We start from the raw sequence: 14,238 nt of genomic DNA on the forward strand, positions 1-14,238 counted from the left end.
CATGTCTCAAAGAAATGGAAATCATGGCTCAAAGAAATGGAACAATGACTGGCAAACCCATAAGACCATGGCTCAAAAAATCCAGTCGTGGCTTGCCATGTAGATATAGGTATATATAAAAATTCCATGCCTGTGCATGACTACCAGTAGCTGGTAGCTACTGATATTTTTTAGTGAGTGTTAAAGTTTCCTAATTTTTTTACAGTACTGCACTAGCTTTTTTATGAGTAGTTGTATATAATTTCTACTCTTTTTTTTCTTGTTCTTTCCAAACAGGTCAGTTGAAATATCTAGAAAAAAGAGAAAATATACTGGTCTGATTTCTTTTACAACTTTTTAAAAATACATCACCATGTCCAGCTACCAACTTTCTAAGCTTGTAAAGGTATGTATATTTCATGTTTAAGAAAATTGTTTTTGAATAGATAAGAAAATTGTACTACATTCTAAAATCTATCTTATTAAAATTTTTATTTTGACGCAGCTTTGTACCTTTGTTTCATTCTGTAAATTGCAAATTACAATAGATACTAATCTATTGTGAGAAATATTTATCTTCTCTCCAACCTTTGACTGAATCTTTATTCTTTATAGCTGTGAGTGGTGAGTCTGTTGATCTTGCAAAATGTCAACTGTGGGAGTTGGGACTGGAACCATTCTTGAGTGTTGAGTCATAAATCTATTTATCAAGTACTGAGAAAACAAGTTTTGAGCTGCCAACTCATTTTCCAAGCTTCACTGTTTATCGGTACAAATTCTAATTTTACCCAAAGAAAGCAAGAAAAATTGTTCAATTTATGACAACTTCATTATTTTGTTCCATTTTTTTTTTGTCTGATATGACTGCATTTAGAAGTAGGTACATCAACAATAAATGTGTTCAAAAATTTTTTTCATGATTTAACAAAAATTATACAGCTGAAAAGAGAAAAAATGTGATAAAATACCATATAAATTTAAATGGAATACAAATGAAAGTAAAAAAGCTACAAATTTTGTCCTTAATTAAATTATGTCTCTAAAAGGGACCAATTTTTGGCACTCTAAAATGGACCATTTTTTTAACTACGTATCATTTCTAGGTTTCCTATGAGCCAATTTTGAAAATTTTAGAGCCCTTTTTAGCGCATTTTCTCATGTATGGAAAAAAAGGTGCTATTGTGCTTGTCATGTCTGTCCATCCCTCTGTGACTTCACGTTTTTGTTGATTTTAGGAATAATTTAAAACATGTTGTGATTTAGATTATAGTTTTAAGTTGGTTGAAGATTGGACTTTCCAGAAATATGCAACGTGACCCAGGTCTTGGTCTCAGGTTGCTTGCACTGTACTAATTGCAATGAAAACTGATTTATGCACAAGAAAATGTGCTCTCTGTCACTCACTGCAGTGGGTACTGATCTAATACTATTGAATTTGTGCATGATTTAACTTATATATGTGGGTGGGGAATGGGGAAAATGGAAAAAAATGTGCATAAAAGAAAAACGATGAGGAAAATGGAAAATCAGGGCTCTAGAGCTGCTAGATAATGTTATTACAAATCAAATAATATGTGTCTTGACATTGTAGCATGTGATTTGCAAAAGTTTTTACCTTTTTAACAAGTACCATCGAACAGGGTAAAAAGGGATGGGCGGGGTAAATAGGGACACGCGTCCCACATTTCGTAGAAATGTTATAGCAGCTAAACTAATCAAAATATTGCAAAACTAAAAATAGTGGCGTAAACTTCAACATTTTTACTGTATTATGTATAAAGCTAGTCAAGAAATCAAACATTTACTATCTCTAAAAATCGCTGAAAAAAAGTGTGAAAAGTACGATTTTGGAAAAGTACCTCTGCTAAGGTCTGGAGCAAAAAAAAATATTTGCCATATTGAAAAATTTTACTTACATAAAAGTTGTGCCCAGGTGTCGGCTTGAAAATGTAATTGACAGAATTTGCCTATCTCGTTCCAAAAAAATGGCAGCCATTTCCGCGTGATGGGGTAAAAAGGGACACCCTCCTGGAGTAATTAGGGACACCCTTAAAAATGCATACACAGTAGAAGCTCAGTTAGCAAAGGCTCCAGTTAAAATGCTACATGGCTGCTGATATGAAGCTCGCAGTGGACAAGGTCGTTGTCAATGCTCAATGGCATGTCCATGGATACAGTAATATCACATTAATAATAGGGTAATTAATGAATATGGTAATATCATATCAATAAAGGAAAAACAAGTAAAAATCACATAAAATGTCATTTATTTTACATCTACATCACATACAATGAAAGAGGAGGACTTCAGAGTACTGTTAGTATTAGACGAGTACACTCTGCATGCTTCAAATGTTTGAAATTGAGTTTTATTTCAAGTGTCCCTTTTTACCCCATTTCAAGTTTAATTCAGGAGCCTTTTATATTGCGTCTAGCGCCTTACAAATAGCTTTCGGAATTTTTTTAAAGATGCCATTTGATAGCTCTTGCAAAGAGCTATAAAATGAGCCTAAACTTGTTTCTGAAATGTTTCATGGTAAGAAGTTATTAACAAAAAACGCTCAAAACCGTCCCTTTTTACCCCGTTTGAGGGTACCCTCATTTTTTGCGGTTTTCTATTAATTTTACGTTTTCTATCATTTTTTCAAAAAGATTTAAACAAACAAGAAAATCATCAACCTATGTTTTACACATGTGTACCACTACCAAGTTTCAAAATGCTGTCCGTAAACAAGAATGTTTTTATTTATTGTATTGTTTTTCTTTTATTTGTGTATTTTCTGTATTGTCCCTTAATCAGTTATGTTTTTCTTGGAAGATTAATTTCAAGATTCAATTCTCTTCTGTGGTTCAAAATCCAACTTATACATATAGGTATTAGAGGTCAGTTGTGCATTGCCAGGCTCAGGTCCTTTTATCCCAAAGGGGGAAGATGAGACTGGCTTGCTTATTTGCTCTGTGCAAAAAAATGTGGTATTTTTGAAAACTCTTTGAACATGACTAGAAGCCCAATGCGTCAACACACCTTGTAGCACATTCATTTTTGATATGGTATTCATAGTTTTAGGTTCTACATGCTTTTTAGCAGTTTTGGTTCTTTTTTTTCCCCAGCCACTGTAGATATTGTTAATCAAGCTACAAAATTTTATATGTGTAATTTTAATGCTAATTGATACTAATTTCAAAATCCAATTGCACATTGTACATCGGTGAACAGTCACTGATTTATTTTTTTATCTATTACAGGCAATAGAGAGTGACAATGATGAAGCTTTTCTGGGAGCAATCAACCAAATAAAGAAGGATGATGTTGAAAAGATTGTCTCACAAGTTCCACCCACCAACATTCTCCCATTTTTCAAAATTATTATAAGGAATGAGCCTTTACACTGGGAGAGGTAACTATGTTTTACATCCCTGCTTCTGCACTAAATATGTAAATTATTCCCGCTGCTGCTGTAGCAACATCATAGTCATCATAGCTGCTGTCACCACCAAATTTTTGTTGCTAAGGTCTTATGGACCAATAAAGTATTAACCTCCAATTGTGGCCTTTAGTACAGTTTCCTCACTCAAGCGTCAATGAATTCATTTGGGAAAGAATTTTAATTTTATTTATTTGCGCCAGTATGTTACATTTTCATGTTTTTATATGAACAATTTTCCAACATTTCAAATCAGTTTTGTATCATTTGAATTTACGCAAACTATCATTTACATTTACCATTCTCTCAAAATTAAAGAAGCATCTAGTTGCAGGTACTGCTCAATAAATTTAGATGCGTTTCCATATCAACCTTCTGTCAACAATGCAGAAGTTGCCACAGCAAAGACACACACCACAACTTGCCTGCCTTTAATAACAACGATATAGTATTGGTCAGGAATATATTTGTGTTCTAGTGGCTCAGAAAGATCTCAAAGCTGTTGCAAACGTACTAGGGAATTCTTATCAAATTTATTTTTGTATTAAGTTTTGCTTTGAGCAAGATGACTTAGGTAAGGTAGTCGATGAAAGACGATAAGATGACACAATCGATGGTAGAATTTGCTTTTGATATTTGCTTATGATATTATCAAATATTTGCTTATGATGGTAGAATTTGCTTATGATTTGCTTAGTATCAATCTGGTTTGCTGCAGATTCCCATGGTACAGATACTGGAAGTACCACCTTCTGAAGAACAACGAGCATATTTTGATGTCATTGCCTCACTCCGAGCGAGTTGAGCTGCTAAAGCCGTGGCGCAAGACAGCAGAACAGCGCGCAAAGACCGTCGAGGCATACAACACAGCCATACAGCTCAAAGGACGCATGCAATACTACCAACGAGTGCTAGAGATGCGCGCATCAAACCAACAGAAAGAGTCTGATGGCGCTCCAACAAAGCGACGAGGTTTACTCTTTCCATCCAATGAAGGTTCGTTCTGGCTAGATAAGGTGGTTGGGTTTCTATTGAAATGCAGTTGAAAAAGAACCAACAATGGATTTGATTTGTGTCAAAACGTTTAAAAGAATTTCTCCCTCATGAGAATACCCAAATGAAATTTTTGAACGAACGTTTTTTTTTTTGTCAAACTTCAGTGAATGCAAAGGTATCGTTTAATAGTAACTTGGTTGTTGCAGAGTTTACACTTGTGTATCACGGATGCTAGTTTACAGGCAAAATGTGATGCCAGAATAAGAGATGTAAACTACGAGAGTTATTTTTTTTATTTGAATAATAATTTTTTGTATTATTCCAGAATCCTCGGACGATGAAGAATTTGCTGGAGCGTCGACAGTCGGAGCCTCCGAGTCCGAGGACAACTGGGAGGAGCTCTCAGAAATCGCATTTGGCGCCGACGACGACAAAGAGGATGGAGACGACATCGCACCGACCGAGCTAAAAGCCGCACCGTACACGCGCCCCGGTCAGTCTAAGCTGTTGGATGTATTCATATTTTTGTTTCTTGTGCCGACGATAATGCTCAGGTGGTAGACAAGGGTCACTGGAAGAGGTGCAGGGAAGGTGCGGGAAAGGCTGTCAAATGGCCCCCGCCTCCGCGGCACTTTTCCACAAGAATGAGATGCTGAGTCATAGTAAAGGAAACTAAGGCAAAAAGTATCCGAGTGGACTGGAGTGCGTCTCTGCACTCATGGCATGCGCCCCACCCTTTAAGATTTAAAATGGCAATTAACTCGTAAGCTTTAGCGGAGCAGATCCAGCATAGACCGGTGGGAGCTGGTAAGTAATCTTCGCAATGCAAATAGAAATCTCTGGTGAGTACGGTATTTGTAAAATCTGACAGACAAAAATCACCAAGTGAGTCAAATCTAGACGTGAGGACTGCATTCACGGGTCCGTCTACAAAAAGTTGGAAACAATGGGAAAATAAGGATAGAGAGGCTAGAGAGCGCTGCCAAGAATATAGGTATAAATTCAAGATCCGCAACTTGATATTCTGCTCAATCCTCTTGACTAGCTGATATGATTCTTTCCTATTGATATGATTAAATATGAGTTATGCCTTCAGTAACATTTCATGTTACAATGCCAAATATCATTATGATAGTATTGTAAATATATTATATTTATCAGGGATGAAATTATAGGAATTGTTCTGGATTTATCTGTAAATCAATCATCCTTTGCATATGACTGAAAATCGCATGCAAGCTACGTTCCTGTGGTGTATAGTCGGGTTATTCACACTGATAATTTTTTGTTATTTTTGAGCAGCAACAGAGGAGGCAGAGATAATCGTGCTGGATGACAGTGAAGATAGCGATATGAACGGGTCCGGGTCTTGCAGTACCCTTGACGTCAGTTGATGTTGAGTAAAAGCAAAGCAATAATTTTGTTTTCTTTCAAGCTTGAAGATTTTCATAGAAAGAAAAACGAATAATTATAGTCGATTGGTATCGACCGTGATTCTGCGTGGAAAAGCTTCGAGCTCTAGTTGTAGGTTGTAACTCGAAATTTTTTCTAAAGGTTATTAACATGCATACAATGTGCAATGGTAATTTATTTATTTACTACCACGGCAGAGTTATTCTTTCAATAGAATATTGCTGATCTGTTGTGCTAAGCTCGGGGGCAGTTGCACCCGAACTTTCGTTGTCCAGGTCTTCACAAAATTTTTCAATGAAGTAATCGCTGTGCATCTCTACTTCAAATTCCTCCACCTGCAAAAAATTGAGTATTTAAACGGAAGTTACCATAAAAAATATTACAATTTATCGGTAGTGTGTTTAATAAAGGAACAAACTGACTTGTCTCAATTGTCGAAGTCAAAAAATGTTGCTCTTTCTTGAACAAGTGAAAGTATCATCTCGATCGTGAATCTTATATAATTAGCATAGATTGGAGTCTTCCCACGCGAACTCCCATACCGCTGATGGAACATTATCCATTAAGGTCAATTTCATTATACTCACTTTGCACTGGTCGAGCACGAGGGCGTCCTGAGAAGGCGTGTTCAGCAGCTGCTGCTCCAGTAGAATAGTTTGCTGGTGAGCATCATTTATCATTATAATCCACTTGTGCACAGTCGCTTCATGAGGAACCATCACTTGCAACACATTTCCTCCACTCCCTGCCGTTTTGCTTAGCATTTCAACTTTTTGTAAACACTCGTTGCTTTTGATTTTGGGAGATTTCACCACTTTCTGCTGTAGAGAATTTAAAGCTGACTGCTCAACATTCTCCACCAGATCCAAGGCCTTGTCCTGTGTCTGACCGTTCTTCATACTATTGAAGCCGTTGTTCGTTTTCTTCCGCTTGTTGTTGTAACGTATGAAATCGTCGGAAATGAGAGAACTAACACTCGATAAGTTTTTCTGCGACAACTGGAGTAGGTGGTTTAATAAAGACAAGGCGTCTCTGAAGGGCAGGCGCTTTAGTTCTGAAGTCAGGAAAAGTTGGGTGAAGCGCGAGCAGAGCAGAGGGTACACCAGCAACCAACCGCCACCCCACACTGGGCTACAGCCTCCTCCTCCTGCGAGAAACAAATGCATGATGCATGAAACTTGAATAAATCCATAAAAATATCAAACAATCAAGCTTATGAAAAAGTCTTATGAGTAGTAGTAGTAGGGAGAGGTTTCAAGCGCTTCAGATCAGTGTCATCTATTTCGCGCCGAAGGTCCAATATTCGTTTTGCAGGGTCGGGCTTCTTATGACATCATGCTTTAATCAAAATGCATTAATATTGAAAAAGTCCCATACAATAAAAAAAAAACAATTTATTAATAACCAAAATACGTTACGGACCTTGAACAGGGATTTCTACGCCCAATTCCATAGGTTCGTGGTGCCCGTTTGGCAAAGCAGGGGACGATTGACCATTGATCAACTTTTCATATCCATTGAGAAGCTTCCCTTCTTTACCAGCGTTCTTCCGTTTCTTCTTTGACCAATTTTCTTGTCGTTTGTTTGATATAACAGGAGGCGGTGTGCGTGAAATATGTTTCGGATGATCCGCTGCAGTCTTAGGAAATGCACAACCTTTCTTTCTCTCAAGGTGGTCAATGAAAGAGTCGAAAGAAAGTGGAGTAGCGAGGTCAAGGCTGGCCAGATCAACATAGGTATTGGCTGCGTCATTGAGGGAAGCTGAGTCTGCCGCCAGCAACAATGACAGCAAGTCAACAATGCAACATTCCGGTATGAAGCTCCTGAAGCGAATCATGATTTCACAAGCTAGCTTAATGCTGCGTTTCTTCAAAGCTTCTTGTACAAGCGCCTTGCAGCACCTGTTCCAAAGAATTAAGCATGAATTGAGCGAAAAATAGGAATGAACCAGTAAAATTTAATGTTTATACCAATTGAACTTTGGTGAGCACTAGATGATCCTGAAAATTTAGATGAAAAAAATTGAAGTGTTACTACCACTATGGAGACACATAGCTTTATTAGTGGCCATGATCGGCTATCTTATCCCCATTTTTCGCCGCTACACGAAAAATAAATTTAAACCTTGAGCCAGTAAACTAAGCATCTTGTCAATAACTGTGGCCCTTTGCTGTCCATTAATTTTAGTATAAAAAATTACACTAAATGGACAGTATTAAAGACTTACAGCGACTCGTCCAGAGTTATTAGCTTTAATTTTTTAATAAGATCGTCGATGCAAGATGCCGTGGCAGGTCTGACAGCAAGATGCATGGAGGTTGCTGCAAGGCTCTCCTTTCCCCAGTTCCTTACAACAATCTCTTCACTGTATACGGCTGAAACATGAACGTCTTATGAATATGATGGAAAATTGCAACTGAAACATCTTTCAGTAAACGAAACCTAAACGAATTTGTCACAAGTAATTTATAACAGCATAAGTTTCATCTCCTTGGAAGATGAAACCCGAATCAATCGAACTTATTAATCAAATTTGAGGCAGATCGGGTTTGCAGGAAAAAATAACAGAGGTCGTCTAAGAGAATGTGGCAGTAAATTAAACAGCGGGCCAGTTCTTTTTAGGAGTCAAATTACAGTACTTTTTTCAAATGCACCGGCGGTATAGTAAAACCGTGAACTGTTACAGAAAGCATCTGTTAGAAGTGAAGAAGAAGATCTAAACGATTTTAATCACAGGCTACGTTTAACATAACAGGTGACCTTTAATTAAAAACTTCGGCGCATGCGGGAAAGCAGACATGCATGCGATCACTCAGCCGTACATAACGTGTTGAGGTCACGTGATGAAAAAATTGCTGTCGTGACATTGATTTTTGATAAGGGATACATCGGTCAATTGAAGTTTGCTTCAGAACGCATACGGTATTCCTTTAGATTTTAGAAGAAGCGCGTTCTAAAATGAATAACCCATACCAGGCAAAGGTTCTTCGGTGAGAAGCTGAGCCACGCCCCTTGGCGGCCGCTGGAGGAGCGGCACAACGGTGAGCTCCCGCCGCTCGTGCAGCAACAACGCACCGCCCTCGTCACCCGCTGCCGCCCAGCACCGCAGCGCCGTCTGGTACAGCTTGAAGTTGCGGCGCGACACTTCCAGGCCCAGCTCCACGTCCAACAGCGAGATGCGCCCGCCTGCAGCAAGCAGCGATATCTTAATAACTGTAATAGCTGCTGAATTAGATTGAAACGACAAACGGAAGTTGTAGGAATAGAACATATGCAGTTTATAAGAATATTGTCAAAACAGTTAGAAGGCAAGATTTGATCGAGATTTCCCAGACATTGGATCACCATTTATCTGTGTGACCACGGTGACGCTCTCGCTCTAAGACGAGTTACGTGGGCCACGCTTTATATGTTGTAACTCGTTAGGGGAAATCAGACACTCCGCCTCTCTAATCCACTATCTTGGTGGAGACGCTCCGGCACATTCATCGTGTCGTTACTGTTTCGCAATCCTCGACGATCTGATCTGCACTGCATAGACTACTTGCGTGTGCCAATAATTGCTCTTATTGTACTCCTGTGCGCTCATTTCTCCCCGGCACTTAATACGCCATAAGCGTGTACCTTGACCATCAAGTTAACACTTCATTGCGATTAATGTAACCCCTGATAAAGTGACTAATTGCAGGGGCATGCATGGAGGAGTAAGCACCTGACAAATACTTACTAGTTTTGGAGTTTTATTCCAACTAAGAAATATGGAGTCTTAAATAATCGTGTAGTCTTTCAACTTAACTAAGAAACATTAAGTGTGAAATAACTAATCTTGGAGTCTCAAATACGAGTTTTATATTCCCTCAGTCGAGAAGACGTCAAAAAGCAAGTAAATTAGAAATATGTAGTAACGTTGCTGCCATCCGATTAAAACATGACAAGCTGTCAGGAGTATCTGCATATTTGCTTTGACATATCAAATTCACTAAGAAAACTTTCAAGGTTTCTTGGTTTACTCCTCACCGTCCTTAGAGATGTCCAGTCCCAGCACGGCGACGTGTGTGTCGTAGAGCCGCAGGATGCGTGCGGGACGCGAGCAGTCGATGCTGGCACCGCAGTTGCCGAGCACTCGCAGGCGCAGCGTCGCACGACCGCCGCCGCCGCCGCTGTGCACGGCGCTGCTGCACAACTCGCCGTTGCTCCCTAGAAGTTACACACCAGTCAATGCTTCTCACTAACACATTATTTTCTCTGCCTTCTTGCAAGACGATCACGTACGATATTTATCCACCAATGAGAATTTTTTATATTAAAATAATAATGCATATTCAAAATAAATTTTACCTCAAAAGATTGTATTTATTGAGACTTAGCTGCATTCACAAATCACTATTTAAGTATTGCAATAAAATAATTCTAGTGCTGCAAAAAAAAACTCTGAACATGAAGAGAAGCAAAGATATTAAACGAAACTGTTGCACAAACGAACTCATTTTTCTCAATGTGGCAAGATCTGCAAATTTCAATCGCTTTTCTCTACACCAAAATAATTTCATAAAATCATCCATAGAAATGTAGCTAATGTTGTAAGTACAAGTTCGCCTCGTTAATTGATTATTATTTGAAAGTTAAACAGTAGTAATTTCTTCAGGACAAATTAGTGATAGGACGTAATGCGCGCCACTGACAGAGAGTGATGGCGCTGCAGTAGGTGAGGAGCCCCACGCCGGCGAGGGTGAGGGCGGGGCGACTGAGGCTGAACTCTGTCACCTGGCTGGCATCAGTGCAGCCAACGCGGTAATGGAAAATGCTGCTGCAATCGCGCCCGTCCTGAAAAAAAAACAGCGTTGTCTGCGATCAAATAAAGAGCTGGCATAGAGATCCACAAGAAAGAAAAAAATGTTTCACAACGGTGTGCAAATGACATCACAAACATCCTGTTCACGATATTGGTTTTTCTTGCAATGAGCTTTAAAACAAACAAGGAGGAAATAGTGTATAGCATTGGTGCGTACACATCGCTGGGCTGGCGGCTATGGCATTCCCCCACTAAGATGGCTCGCGGTAACTCAAATCGAAAATTGATATAGCCATAAAATGTTTTAGTGTTAATCCAGTTAGTTATTAATAATTCAAGCAAGTAGCGGAAAGAAATGAAGTAGCATAGATGGTTATTCTGAGTGAAGGACCCAATTTAACGGTTTCTTATCTATTTAGGTCTAAATTCAAAATGAATACTTTACACACCAATGGAAAGAGAAAGATTCAAATTTTTTTACATATTAATAAATGTTCNGATCGGTCAGAGTGACTACAAGACCTGATCGGTCAGAGAGACTCCAAGATCGTTTCGGTCAAAGAGACTACAAGACCTGATCGGTCAGAGAGACTACAAGATCGTTTCGGTCAGAGAGACTGCAAGACCTGATCGGTCAGAGTGACTACAATACCAGATCGGTCAGAGAGACTGCAAGACTGAGCAAAGAAACGATGGAGGAGAGTAGCAAGCTCTGGCCTGCTAGACGATGAATGCAAGAATTGTTAAGGCAGTCTCAAAATTGCAAAAATTAGTAAAAAAAATATAATTCAGTACTCACTGCAGTGAGTGACAGAGAGCGCATTTTCTCGTCGACGAAAACTTGAGGTCACGGACAGACGGACGGACAGACAGACGGACATGGCGAGCACAATAGTGCATTTTTTCCATAAATGAGAAAATGCACTAAAAACAACCCATTAACAAAACTGTCAGCAATCTTGCAAATATTATCTGAAAAAAGGAACAAATACCTCCTGGTGAACAAATTTGTATTGATGAAACTGCAGGAAGGACTGAGTCAATTGAATTCTATTGCTCCTCGAAGAATAGATGAAACACAGAAACAAAACATAATTCCAAATAAACAGAGGTTGAACTTGCCTTAGGAGCAGCAACAACAGTCACGAAGCCATGGAAAACTTTCACTTCCTTGATGGTCAGTGAGAGAGGCACTAAGTTTGGTCTTCTAGATTTCTTGTGATACAAGGCCTCCGACACTTCCACCACACACCCTCCAGCAAACACTATGTGGACAGCACCTCCAACTGCACACAGGGAGTTGATGTCGTTCCCAAACTGCAATAGAAATAAAATTCTTTAAATCACTAAATCACAGTAAAACCAACTCTCAAGTCAATAGCTCAAACATTCAGTGTGGCGGAAATAGTTGAGATTTTTTTTCCATCTCATATTTTTCATAAATTCTGTATTATTAACTAAATGATTAACTAAAACTACAAATATGAACATATAAGAAGCACTTGCAATGTACAGTTTTAAGTCGGCATGCGCTACAGAGAATAAAGCTTCTTTTTCACATTTATACATGTTGCACAGATTAGAGTTGAAATACAGTAAGTACTACCACAAACATGGCCCAGGAACCAATAATAATATTCACATTACCTGAGTCACAAATCATGGCACCTACCTTTAAAGGGGTCAAACTTTCAAGGCTTTTCACATCACTTGTCCATTTAATAAGAGCGTTATGAGCTACAGGACAGAAAAAATCTCCAGTAGCAGAAGTGAGGCAGCCACTGAGAGGTGTCAGCCAACTCTTAAGCACCCAACTCTCTGAGATGGTGCGGCCATTTATCTGAGGAATAAGTCATTTATGAGAGATCATAAGCGGTTAACAAGAAATTTACCATTCAATTGTCAAAAACAAAATTAAATGTCTCAAGTGTATAATCTATCTATTTTGAAAATTAAAATAAGCTTATCTCTACTTCTAAGAGCTGAAATGTACCTACTCAACTTCTAAATGCAACAATTTCTATAATCCAGTACAGATAACTGACAAATGCAGAAAATAACATAAAATAAATTATTCTACTGAACTATCCTAGGACCTTCTTAGGCATGTGGCAACAGTTTAAATGACTGAAATAATTTATCTGCAGTTTGTGAAATGCACCAAATGGAGGCTGAGGTTGCCATTATTATAGCATAGCCAAGGACAAAAGTGATGCAATTGCCATTATTATTGCATGGCCATTATTATGCATAGCCAAGGACAAAATAAGTGATGGACTGAATGAAGGCAACAGCTTAAAAAAACTCTAGTCTATACAAGGTATTAGGCATTTATTGAAATGACTTATTTATACATAAATATAAAAGTCATATTTGCAAGGCTGCTAGGTCCAAGCCATGCATTAGCTTGATGCTAGAATCTGCTCACATATTTGTCATTTCAACTAAAGAAAGAACTCACCTCATAAACCTTAATGCTGTTACTGCTTGTGATAATGACATCTTTAGGGCAACGCTGATCAGTCTCAACAGCAATAACAATGTTTCCTTGAATGCCATTAGATACAAAATGAGACTTGCCAAATAAATTATTCATTATCTACTAATATTTAAAACTTCATTCAAATATTGTTGAAATTCACTGCTCAAAGGACACTAATTTTCATACAATTTTACAATTTACTAAGAATTTACTTCCTTTGGCTTAAAACATCATCACATCTGAAATGGAGAACACAATTTTAGGTAACCAGATTAGTTATAGATAACAAATGCAGATTTTTTGTTGCCTCACAGCAAAACCAGCCATTACATGTGCAAAAATTCTGCATGTTTCACATTTTTCATTGAATATATCACCCTATATTTATATAATGCCCCATATGATAGAATAAACTAAGATCATTTATAACATCGCTCAAAATAACTCTGATTTTTTCAAAGTTAATTAACCCTTATAGGCCGTAGTGAACAAATTCGTTCAGTCTATTTCAAAGCTATAATATAGAGAAAATATTAGCCTGTGGATTCTGAGTCTAAAGTGAACGCATTGGAACAGTCCAGATCAACATGCCAGACACCAGGGTTGGTGATTTTTATGATTTAAAAAAAAATAAAAAATCTAGATTATTTTTATTTTTTCATGATTTTTTTTTATTTATTTGATTTTTTTTTTCATTTTTTCAGCTTTTTTGTCTTTTTGAAGGGTTTTTTTTTTATGTTGCAAGTAGCCTACTAACAATAACAGTACCTATATGGATTATAATGAATGGCTAAAAAGGGCACTTATTGCCCTTAATAATGGCCAACAGGCCAAGGTGGTGTTTACCACTTAGAGATTTTTGGGTAAACAATTATTGAAATTGAAGAGTCACATAACAGATAGGTAGCTGATAGCACAGTGCACAGCACTATCAATAGATCTACTAGTTTTATGTCCTATAAATCAACCAGACTCTACCCTCTATACACACCAACTAGTAGTGACTGAGTGACTGACTGCACTGTTCCCATTTAATTAAGACCAATAAACCAATGCTAAACGTAAACTGAACGATAACCAAACAAACCTCATACGACTTGAAACAAGACTCAAGTTATGAGAAAATCTAATACTGTATGAAATAAACATGT

The 14,238-nt window shown here is 38.0% G+C and overlaps 2 protein-coding genes across 2 annotated transcripts; one reads left to right on the forward strand and one right to left on the reverse strand.

Annotated features, from left to right (window-relative positions):
- The first annotated feature begins 235 nt into the window (after window positions 1-235).
- Window positions 236-5,815, forward strand: LOC108681376. Its single transcript, XM_018170394.2, has 5 exons — window positions 236-385; window positions 3,226-3,377; window positions 4,123-4,400; window positions 4,726-4,893; window positions 5,703-5,815. Exons 1-5 carry the CDS (start codon window positions 353-355, stop codon window positions 5,792-5,794), a joined length of 723 nt encoding a protein of 240 aa, XP_018025883.1. The 5' UTR covers window positions 236-352; the 3' UTR covers window positions 5,795-5,815.
- Window positions 5,816-5,975: 160 nt separating this feature from the next.
- Window positions 5,976-13,235, reverse strand: LOC108681377. The gene is made up of 10 exons (XM_018170395.2): window positions 13,067-13,235; window positions 12,278-12,445; window positions 11,728-11,922; window positions 10,496-10,637; window positions 9,831-10,010; window positions 8,787-8,999; window positions 8,041-8,188; window positions 7,236-7,714; window positions 6,401-6,960; window positions 5,976-6,148 (listed from the first exon to the last, which is right to left on the reverse strand). Exons 1-10 carry the CDS (start codon window positions 13,199-13,201, stop codon window positions 5,999-6,001), a joined length of 2,370 nt encoding a protein of 789 aa, XP_018025884.1. The 5' UTR covers window positions 13,202-13,235; the 3' UTR covers window positions 5,976-5,998.
- Between the last annotated feature and the right edge of the window lie 1,003 nt (window positions 13,236-14,238).

The sequence above is a fragment of the Hyalella azteca genome, unplaced genomic scaffold, assembly GCF_000764305.2.
Source record: "Hyalella azteca isolate HAZT.00-mixed unplaced genomic scaffold, Hazt_2.0.2 contig13313, whole genome shotgun sequence".
NCBI lineage: Eukaryota > Metazoa > Arthropoda > Malacostraca > Amphipoda > Hyalellidae > Hyalella > Hyalella azteca.

Bases quoted from the DNA above. Each gene is read 5' to 3' on its own strand.
- LOC108681376 (XM_018170394.2), top strand. From the start codon at position 353: ATGTCCAGCTACCAACTTTCTAAGCTTGTAAAG. The intron at 3,378-4,122 runs GTAACTATGTTT...GGTTTGCTGCAG, and splicing joins GAGCCTTTACACTGGGAGAG to ATTCCCATGGTACAGATACT. The intron at 4,401-4,725 runs GTTCGTTCTGGC...GTATTATTCCAG, and splicing joins ACTCTTTCCATCCAATGAAG to AATCCTCGGACGATGAAGAA.
- LOC108681377 (XM_018170395.2), bottom strand. From the start codon at position 13,201: ATGAATAATTTATTTGGCAAGTCTCATTTTGTATCTAATGGCATTCAA. The intron at 9,000-9,830 runs GTGAGGAGTAAA...TGCTTGCTGCAG, and splicing joins ACTGGACATCTCTAAGGACG to GCGGGCGCATCTCGCTGTTG. The intron at 6,149-6,400 runs GTGAGTATAATG...AATTTTTTGCAG, and splicing joins TCGTGCTCGACCAGTGCAAA to GTGGAGGAATTTGAAGTAGA.